Consider the following 10959-nt stretch of genomic DNA (forward strand, 5'->3'; position numbering starts at 1 on the left):
TTTTGTTTTTAGGACAGGACAGCTAGCTTATCTCTGCAGCGTAGCGGGAAAGCAAAAATTCTGATTTCTGAATGACTCCAATAACCCCATCGAACATTCAACCTCGGGTGGAGAAAAACACGGACTTAAACTTTGAACAGCAATGATAACAATTCCTTGTTTCTGTTACTTCAACACGTTTAATTCATTTCAAGACAAAAAGGGGGGGGGGGGGGAACTCTAATTAAACCTGAATTACATGAATCGACCCCCCGCTTCACAGATTCTGTATTTGTTTTGGGGTTATTTCCTCAGAAATACAATAGTAGTTGTACACTAATAAAAAAAATACAATTAAAATGAGCAAACTCCCATCAACAGATGAGGACCTGGGTTTGAGATAAAGCTGCCAGACCATCAGGAGTGAGTGCGACCCCCCCCTCCCGTGTTCAGATGATACCCATTTCTATGCAGTAATTGCAGTAAACGTGACAAAGCTGGTAGATCCACAAGGACTGGCTATTCACAGCTTCATTTGGTCAGTGTTGAAGAAACTAGACTGTGCGCTTATGGTTAGACATGACATAATGCAAGGCTGCCGCCTGCAGGTCATCGAGAGAAAGACACATTTAGGCCTTGTGGACGAGGAAGAAAACTCCTCAGACATCACAGTTAAGACTGCCGGATCCACAAAACAATTCATGGGGCTAAACGCTCCGCATTTGTATGATTTTAGAAATCATCTTTGAAAAATGTGGCGGAAATTCCAAAACAATCCTTACTTTGTAAGGACTGTTTCCTAAAGGCCTATATTCTTTATTACAATTATCTTTACAAAACTTTAATAAAATAAAAGCAGATGGCTTCATAGTGTAATACCTCATTTCTATCTCGGCGCTACAAGAGATTCCCAAGGTCGCACGTGTCAAAGAAATCTGACACCCCCTCGCTGTCTTCCAAGCTCCAGAGATAATCGTCGTGATCCAAAGGTGGAGAGAAACTGACAAAAGGGGTGCTGGGAAGCTGGTCCTCGGTGATCTGGAGCAGGCTGGGGGGCAAACCCAGCAGACCCTCGACGTCCAGCAGAGAGGGAGTGGAGGCTGGAGCCACCGTCGGTATGGTAACTGTGTTAAATAAAAAAAACAAAGAAAGAGGGCGAAGCTTGAGTGTGATGTTCTTCTTAATCTGTAGGATTACACTTTATGCTATAATGGTAAGAATAAAGAGAACAGCAGAGCCCTCTGCTAGCTTACGTTCAGCGGGCTCCTCTTTGACGCTGCAGCCGCGCAGCTCCGTCGGGCTTGCGGCTGCCGGGCACAGGAATCGAGGGGAATCCTTTTTAGGGGTGACAGCGCTGGCGTCCTCAAGACCCTCCTCTGGACACAGGTAAACTTCAATGGGACCGTTTTTGCTCTTTAGATAGATTTGTAACGACCCCTGCGGCAAGAAGAAGACGCATCAAGTCAAACGTTTCACGTCGAAAGCGTTTTGACGAAACATCTGTCGTAAAACCCGCCCGTCAGCAGCATAGGCCTATTTTACACGAGCGTGCAAGCTGCACACAATCTGAAAGATTCGACCAACGATGACTTCTCTCACCCCTGGGGCGTCTGGGACTTCCAGTTTGGTGTCCGCAGGGGCTTTGACAGCGATGACCGTCTGGTCTCGGAGACTGCTGATCGAGCGGATGTCCTGATACGTCACGTAGCCAAACGTACGGCGCGGAGTCAAGGAGTCAGAACGGCAGCAGAAACAAAGTCGAGAGCAGAGAGGTGCGTAGATTTCCCAGCACGCACATGCTGCATGCAAAGGATATCTCTGGTTGTCTTCAACTTCCGTGAGTTGTTTGAGCTGCGCTGTGCTGCTGTGGATCAGTTCATCGAGACATTTCTCCTCCCTCTCCAGGCTTGCAAGCTTTTTCCTCAGGCTGCACGCCCGCTGCCCTCCGCCGGCGCAGCCCTCAAATACATCCCCAACCCTGGGAGGAGACACATCCACGTAAATATAGTTTTTAAAAGTTTATTCACATCAGAGCATCACAAATGTCTGTAGTTATAGCAAGTCAGACACGAAGACTGTGATAGGCTTAGTGCAGAGGAGGATGTGCAGCAACAGCGCAATGCTCCTGGATTGCCACAAGAGGGCAGACGAGGTAAACAAGTCCACCTGCAGCCAAATGCAGCGCTTTTAAATAAAACACTGATGAAGTTTCAGACCTCTTCCTTCCTCTCTGGTACTCACAGCCACTGGATGTTGTTCTTGGACTTTTTCCGGATGAGCTGCACGCCCTCCAGGACGTTGGTGATGTCATAAATGCGTCTTTTCTGAACCTCCAGGATCTCAGTGGCCCAGTTCAGGTCCAGAACTCCATCCGGCGACTCCGCGATCAGACCGACAAATTTTTTGGTCAGCAGGCCCAAGGATGTGTCGTAGCGCGTCCGTTCACCGGGAGACTTTGGAGCTGAGAGAAAAAGGTTGTTGGAACGATCGACGAAGCTTTGTGGATGTTTAAGGTGAAAAAAGGCAGATTTAGATTTAGTGACGCAAAAGAAGTTGAAATAATTCACATTTCTCCACAGCTCGGTTTCCTCTCAGAATTCCCTTCCTCCTGTGAAGAAGAAAGGAATACTCACTTATTGGGCTTTGTATTTGGGGCGCGATGTTGCATTTGCCTTTTGGCGTGCGGAACTCTGGCAGGTAGAGAGGATCCTCCAGGTCCAGCTTCCTCTTCGCCTTGAGAGAAAGGAAATAAACCGCACTTTAAATCAGGGAGAATTCACTTCGCGCTCGGCCCCCACCGATCCTTCTGCCGTCGCATCTACGGCAGCGTTAGGAGTTCACGACGGAGGATGTCTCGTCTGCGTTCTGCACGAAGCCGTCTGGCACTGTCGACCAATTAGAATTCATGTGATTTTCACGTGTCGGGCCAAGTCGGGGCCCCTCCATGACAACGTGGGCTAAATAGAGGGTTGATGAAGTGTCGTAAATGTGCCGACAACCCTCAAGCTCTGGAGCAAAGCCCCCCCCCCCCCCCCTGCACTTCAAGAGGGGCTGTGTGTGTGTGTGTGTGTGTGTGTGTGTGTGTGTGGAGAGGGAAGGGGGGATGATTACTCTCAATAAACTCTCAACCTGCTGCATGCAAAACATTTAAGGAAGTCACCGGAGCCGCCCTGCACAACGTTTCTCTACACACACACACACACACACACACACACACACACACCCTTTGTAACACTATACCTATAAATCACGTGATAAGTCAGAACACAAGTGAAAGTGGCGAGTCACGCCGGTGAAACCCTGACGTGCATTATTTCCGTGCAGGACAGAGAGAAACTCGATCCGTCATCCTTCTCCTCTGGACGAGCTAAACAGGATTTCAACCGGCGGTTGCCGAGCCCGTTGGCTAATTCCCGTCATCTCGCTCGGGGAACCTGTGATTGTGCCGTTTTCACGCCGGGGAGGCGATGAAGGCCCGCCGTTGTCTCAGCGTGCTCCCAGACACGTCCACCTGTTGACTGGCGACATCTGGAGTCGCACGGCAAGTGCATGTGCTTCCTGTGGGCTCGCTAATGCTCGAAGCACCCGAACAGAAGCGCCTGTTCTACAGAGGTCCAATGACCCCCCCCCCCCCCCCCCAGGGTGGATTTGCTGCACAACTCCAGAGATCTGCAGACTAAAGGCCACGACCTCCCTGATTTTCACTGTTAAAATGCTTTTTTTTTTTTACTGGCTCTGATCCAGATGACATTCGGTGGTGAGATAGAGACCCCCCCCCCCCCCCCCTACATGGCTGTCAAATTCTATAATCATCGGTCAATAATCAACCGAGATATTGAGGAACAAAGATTTCAAAGCGATTCTCTAGTTCCCGGGAACATTTCATTAAGATCCGTCCGTCCGTCCGTCCGAGTTATCTCGCTAACAGACAGACCTCTTTATCTCCTACGGTATCTCTCTCTGCGCTGCATCCACCCCACCCTGCCTGCCCAGTTGCACCCGACCACGGGACGGCACGCGACCCCACGGGGAAGCCGTTCTGTGGTCGGGCCTCTCTTAACAGCGTCTGTCGAGAAGAAACTTTCTAACATTCCTTGAAACACTGGGAACGTGTGCACGCGTGACACGAGCAGGGAATAAACGGGAATAAAACGGACACTGTCCCCCCCCAAACTGCCGTCTGACTGGATTTAGAGATCGCTCGTCGTATCCCAAACAGATAACTCCATTTATCCGTGGAGTCGGGGATCCTCACGGGACGTCGCCGAGGGAACGGCCTTCCCTGGACCTGAGTCCTACAAAACATTTAAAGTCACGAGCCAAAACCACACACGACCTTTTTTTTTTTTGGGGGGGGGGGGGGGGGGGGGGGGGGGGGCACACAAAACAGTGGTTATTGTGTTGTTTACAGTGAAGGAAGGAACGCACAGAGAAGCAGCACTTCCTGTAAAGAGAGGAGGAGGAGGAGGCCTGCGTCAGCACATGAGGAAGAGTCAGAGGAAGGTAAACAGTTATTAGTTCACAGGTAAGAAGGTCATGACCCCCCCCCCACACACACACACACACACACACACACGTTCAACCAGAGTCGCAGCAGCTCTCTGTGACCTGCTGGCTGTTATTACGCACGCATGCCGATGGAAATCGAGAATTATTCCACCCACGCGTGGAACTGCAATGGACGCATTTGAATACAAAGTATTTGCGTCGTGCGCGGGTTCTTTACCGGCAGCCGCGCGGAGGTCGATCTGATGGGTTGCGCCTCCGGTCCATTGGGGGTTGAATACACGCTGTTGGCCCTTTGTTCGTGCGCGGACGTGTTGCAGATCTGGGTGAAGTAGCCGGTCGGTACCGCGTTCTTCATCAGCGGGCTGGACAGGAACCTTCATCGTGGGCTGGGAGCAAGGCAGAGCCGCCGGCGGGGACGCGCGGTCTCGGCAGCCGCATCATTTTCCTGCGCTTCCCCACTTCGGTAGCCCGCAGCTGCTGCTTTTATTTAAATGTCTTTCCCTGACTAAAGAGCCGCACCACCGACAGGGGTTAATGAAATGTGGAATGCATGCGCTAAAAAGCCATTCTGAAGTACTTCCTATTCACATTCGTGCGTAAAAGCAGCAAACGGGTCGGTGCTTGTTCTCTTTGTCCGGAAAACTGCGGACGCGACTCGCCTTACAGGTTATCAAAAGGTTCTTATCAAACATCCAGAATGGTGAAAGTCCGACTCGTTGGGTTCGGGCTCCACCTCGTCCTTCTCCGGCCTCCTCCTGCTCCTCCTGCTCCTCCTGCTCCCTCTGCCCGGTCCGCGACTCCTCCGTCCTCCTCAGAGCTCCGCTCTCCATACAAGGGGACAACAGACGGCGAAGAACGAGTTTTTTTTTTTTTTTTTTTTTTTTTAGCGCCAAACTTCGTCGCGCGAATTTCAGATCTCCCGCGGTTGGAAGTCGCCTCTGATTGGCTGGTGGGACGTTCGGCTGGTCAAATTTGCATAATATAGTTACAAGCGGATGACGCTCCTCTTCTTAAAGGGGCAGTTTCAACATTACAGGATCCTATCTATCTATCCATCTATCTATCTATCTATCTATCTATCTATCTATCTATCTATCTATCTATCTATCTGTCTATATATCTATCGATCTATCTATCTATCTACCATCTATCTGTCTATCTATCTATCGATCTATCTATATATCTACCATCTATCTGTCTATCTATCTATCTATCTGTCTATCTATCTATCTATCTATCTATCTATCTGCACTGATGCATCTCAAAACTATACAATATATAATTTGTTTATGTGTATATTAATTAAGAGTCAGCTCAAACCATTAGCAAAAAGGTGGACATTTTAGGAGGGGAAATTGTAGTGAAGGGATTCGTTATAAGTATATGTAAACTAACTTCCAGGGTCCTTTCTATAATGTAGGGTAGTTACATCGTTGCCATTATATGCCATTATAATACTCTTGATGTAAGTAGTATACTGTGGCCTGATGTGACTTGCTGCTGGGAGTAGTGACTGTAATAGATAACTACTGATTACAGGATTCATTCAGTACAACTCTTGCCCATTGGCTCAGGGGAGATATTGAAAGAAAACAACCCTTCCCCCATCCACCGCTACCAAACCAAGCCATATGACTTGACCCCCCATTGACCAAGACAAAAACAGGCTGGTGACGAAGGCCAGGCATATTGTTATGCCTTTGTTTGAATTATATTTACATGAAATAATAAAATACAAAATGCCATGAGGGAAATGTTTTTTTAATTACCTCAAAACAGAATACAATGACTTTATAAACAATATATCCAAAAGACTGAGGTTGTGTGAATAAACTGGAACAGTACGACTTTGTTTATCCTCTCGATTAGGTAACATACTATTTCAACATCATTTAATATTAATTTTTTTCATTCATATTGTCATCCAGTTAATATTTAAATTAGGAAAACGGGAAAAGTGGCAATAATTAATATATTAATAATTAATTCGAGTTTTCGAATTCGACCTAAAAATACAGGAGATGCTGCATAAAGAATGGACCGCTGGTCGGACTCACATAAGAACAATGATGCACGTGTGTGTGCGTGTGTGTGTGTGCGTGGGGGGGGGGGGGGGGGGGGGGGGGTATTTTGTGTTTATTTGGAAGGGTGGTCCTCTAAATTTTTAATAAGCACAGCTGGGATCTAAAATTACAAATTGAGCATCCCTGGTATCTTTCATAGTCATGGGAGTCTATAAGTACATTTGTATGATGACAATAATAATAATAATATCTTTAATGTAACTTACATTTTTTCTGTCTTTTTATTTTCATTTATTTGATAAAGTAAAAGTTTTAATTTATATCGCTCAACTTTTGACTGGCAATGAAAACGTATTCCCCATGAACAGGGGTCCCCAAACGTTTTCCTGTGAGGGCCACATCACTTTGCCCTTCTCTGATGGAGGGCCGGGGTCAGTTTGTACAGGAAAAGTGTGATGATGGCAGGGGTGCCTAAACATTTAGGGGCCGAATGTGGAGGCAGGCTGTAGTTTAGGCTTCATCTCACCATCACAACTACACACAGTGACATGAATCGAGTGTCACACACGCAATGCCGCTCACACCCAAACTCAGTCTCTCTCCAGCACTATCAGGAAGTGCAGAGGCGAAGAACGACTGGATCAATCAGCTGATCCAATACAGCTTGCAGAGGAGCAAACAACAAACCTCAAATTATTGTAAAAAACACAAATGCTGCACACCTTGGTTTTCAAACCCAGGATCTTCTAGCTGGGAGTCGAGTGCACTACCCACTACACCACCTAGAGGTTACCCCATCAAACATTAGGATAAATAGACAGTAGCATTGTTGACTTTAGACCAGAGGCACTGGTTTTGATTCCAGTACGACGTCACCTGGTTGGAGACACGCCCACTCCACATAACACAAAAGGAAAAAACACAACATAGCAACACAACAACATAGCAACACAGAACAACATAACAACACGCTGTGGTCTGAGAATACCTCAAGTTTCCTCACCTGTACGGCGGCGTGGTCGGTAGGGTTACCGGTCTACCGCCAGAGGAACTGCGTTCGCATCCAACCGCGGGAGTGGGGGTGGAGCAGGGGCGGCAGGGTAGGCCCAGGGCCTTGCCATCCATCTCATTCCAGTAGTGGGATTCGATACCAGGGCCGTTTTGCCCCCCTCGACAGTGCTGCCAACCATGCCACCGTGGAGGTGAGGAAACTTGCCCTGTTATTACAAAGTAATTACTATGTAATAAGTTGATATTACAGAGCACCGGAACATTAACTTTCTGGCCGTATGTGACCATCATTAAAATTGTCCCAAATAAAAGGGAGGCTACTCATGTTGTATGGAAAGGAAAATAAGTAAATTCTATTTTGGGTCTCTGGTATTGTTCAGGGGGCCAGGCCAAATGTGGAAATGGGCCGGATCCGGCCCGCGGGCTGTAGTTTGGGGACCCCTGCCCATGAATATAAGAGTGTGTGAAGTAAAGTTTGAACATTCTGTGGCTACCACTAGATGGCGGTGTAATCTCATTATTAGCAGTATGATGAAGAATGGCACCATTCCATTTAACCCTTTACACTGGCGAGTTTTGTTTGCTGTTCATCTATCTATCTATCTAAAACTACCCCCCCCCCCCCCCTAAAAGAGAGAAGCAACAAATACCAGAGGCCTTTACTGTTGCTGATGAAACTTGATATATTCAGTCATGGTGCTAACATAAAAAAGAATGAAAATTGCTTGAAAAGTATGACAAAATATCAAAGGCAGTCAAGCACAACTGCCCACAAGTCATGAGACAGTTACATCTCACTCATCAATCCTTAAATGTTGCTTTTCAAGTGAGGCAATTCAGATTTCAAGATCAATGGAGCATATTAGTGAGGAATTAGTGACTAGATTTCTCAAATGTATATTGACATAAGCAGGAACGATTGTTGCTCAGTCGTGCTGCAGAAGTCATTAAGATTTGTGAATAATAAACCATCCTTCACAGTTAAGCTACTTTCATGGCAGCTTGCATTTCTTTGGATACGCCATTGTGCACAAAGTAAACTCCCTTTGTTTGATTTTCCAACCACCAAACCTCAAGATTCATCTGAACACATCCTGTCGTATCAACATTTCGTGGCATCCTAAACCAGAAAGTTCAGAGACGCACCTTATCTCTTAACTCAAATGAAATTACTAGAGATCAAACATATTACTTCATATCAAACATACCATGAGGAAGAAACTCTTTCACATTTATTTCATTACACAAGAACATACATACAAAGCACACGTCAAAAAGAGTTTATGAAACTCACAGCACATTGTCTGTAGAAATAACACAATCCCTACAAACATTTACATTAAACTCTATTATAGAGTTCTGATTATATCTAAAGGAAACCCAAACTCCCATTCAGAAAAAAAAAAAACCCATCCACATGCAGTTCATGCCTTCCATACACACGTCGGTATGAATGGTTAATCGTTTCCAGATCATTACGAATCAGATTGCATGACAACGGCGGGGAAATATAGTGACATGGGAGACTTGTGTAGAAAGGGTTTAAGTTTTGGGCTGGAGTTTAACCCACGAAATGTTTGTTTGGAATGCAACACACACACAAAAAAGGGAAAACAATGTACCAATATTTCTACTTCTACATACAGAGGATCCAAAGTTGTGTGTTTTTTTCCCCCCCCAAACAGGGCATATAAAGCCAGTTGCTTTCAGTTTCTCATCCTGGCGTCTGCTTTGGTGTGTTGATTTGTCTGTCCAGGGGCCAAAGAAAGCGTCTGTCTTCTTGCTCATGCACTACTGTCGATTCCCTCTCGTCTTGGAAATGGTCCACTTTTTTTTTTAAACTTGTCTTTCTTTAAGCCATCCACCTCCTCCTTCTCCTTCTCCAAATACCTATCCCACCCTTTCTGCCCCTCTTGTCCTCTGGCCCGGAGTGAAGTGGAGACATGTGTTCCCCCCGCACCTGCATGGAGAGAAAGGAAGAAAAGTGAAGTCAGATCTCTCCTCTCACCCTCCCTCCCTGCAGAGGGGAGCAGACAGACTGGCGCCTAGCAGGAACTTTCATTAACCCCAGGCAGATAGCGACTAGTATTCAATGGTCGCCTCCAATTGGCTATCCCGGTGATCGTGGACAGTAAAGCTTCTAATATTCCAGCACGTAAATACTTCAAAAAAGTATTTCAAGCTTGTATTAAAACTGACTTAAAGACATTTATGTGACTTTTATGGAATTGATATCCTGTTATGATGTTTCTAATCACTTCCATCTCCATGATCGTATTATTTCAGGAGGATATAATTGATTATTAAATTGGTAAACACGTACCCCAAACGTGCCGTGATCGACCTAATGGCACAACCGCCCTTCCTCTTTGGAGAAATTACGCGCCAGGTCCGCAGCCTGAATGGAGATCAAGAGGAGAGGGGTTAGATGCAGACAGTTCGACTCTCACTCGCAGCAGCGCACAATGAAGACTGTGCGGGGGTGGAACGCGTTTCCCGGAACACAACCAGCTGGGAACATCTGCTACTGCATCACGGTTACGCATCACGCACGCAAAGACGGGATGTTGAAAGTCGCGCAAGTGGAACAAAAAAAAAAAAAAAAAAAAAAAATCCGCAGGCAGGAATGTTAAATTTGATTTAAATAAAAAACAAAAATCAACATAGACTCATTGGCGATGGCGCGCTGTTTGCGTAAAGCCTCCAGCTCCAGCCCGCATCTCCTCCTCCTCTCACCTTTATCGACAGAACCACCTCCGACGCGGCCGAGTCCTCCGCCTCCAGCGCGATCTGCAGGTCGAAGATGTAATCGATGACGTGCTGCAGGATCTCCACCTGGCTGACCGACTCGCCCCGGGGGATGCTCGGCACCAGCTCCTTCAGCTTGGAGTAGCAGTCGTTCATGTCGCACAGCGCGCCGCTCGCCGGCTCCTCCGGACACGCGTGTTTACTCCGGCTGATGGAGAGGCTCTGCTCCGAGACGCAGCACACGGCCTTGTAGCAGCAGCTCCGCGCCGAGCGGACGGGACTGATGGCTTTCATGATGGAGACGGGTATGCTTTGGGTATGGAGGTTTCCTTCCACCGGCACAGTCCTAACAGCGATGCTCCAGCAGCGGCGCACGGTTGGGGGTTTTATACGTCCCACGCCCCCCCCCCCCGCCCCGCTTTCTCAAAGCGGGCTCTGATTGGCCTTTGCGCACGACATGTGGAATCTCATTGGCAAGCACCACCTTGTGGACGGGTAGGAGAAGAATGAGGAAATTAAGCTGGGATGCCTGCAGGGGTTTTGTCAATCAAATGGTTACATCTTTCAGGTGGTGGAATTTAATTTAAGATGGGTAGAATAAAGTTCCCACAGTCGGTTTAGGGTTAGGAAAAACTTCAGGCTGTTTACATAAAGTTATATGTTTTAATAGAGTTTAGATTTCACTTCA

General features: G+C 47.1%; 2 protein-coding genes across 2 annotated transcripts; both read right to left on the minus strand.

Moving 5' to 3' along the window:
- Nucleotides 1-876: 876 nt before the first annotated feature.
- e2f2 (E2F transcription factor 2) lies at nucleotides 877-5318 on the minus strand. The gene is made up of 8 exons (XM_068752110.1): nucleotides 5179-5318; nucleotides 4706-4862; nucleotides 2613-2712; nucleotides 2221-2440; nucleotides 1796-1957; nucleotides 1579-1693; nucleotides 1233-1416; nucleotides 877-1103 (listed from the first exon to the last, which is right to left on the minus strand). Exons 1-8 carry the CDS (start codon nucleotides 5316-5318, stop codon nucleotides 877-879), a joined length of 1305 nt encoding a protein of 434 aa, XP_068608211.1.
- Nucleotides 5319-8741: 3423 nt separating this feature from the next.
- Nucleotides 8742-10612, minus strand: id3 (inhibitor of DNA binding 3). Its single transcript, XM_068751797.1, has 3 exons — nucleotides 10260-10612; nucleotides 9847-9921; nucleotides 8742-9483 (listed from the first exon to the last, which is right to left on the minus strand). Exons 1-2 carry the CDS (start codon nucleotides 10563-10565, stop codon nucleotides 9868-9870), a joined length of 360 nt encoding a protein of 119 aa, XP_068607898.1. The 5' UTR covers nucleotides 10566-10612; the 3' UTR covers nucleotides 8742-9483; nucleotides 9847-9867.
- Nucleotides 10613-10959: the final 347 nt, after the last annotated feature.

This window comes from Brachionichthys hirsutus, chromosome 18, assembly GCF_040956055.1.
Source record: "Brachionichthys hirsutus isolate HB-005 chromosome 18, CSIRO-AGI_Bhir_v1, whole genome shotgun sequence".
Lineage (NCBI taxonomy): Eukaryota > Metazoa > Chordata > Actinopteri > Lophiiformes > Brachionichthyidae > Brachionichthys > Brachionichthys hirsutus.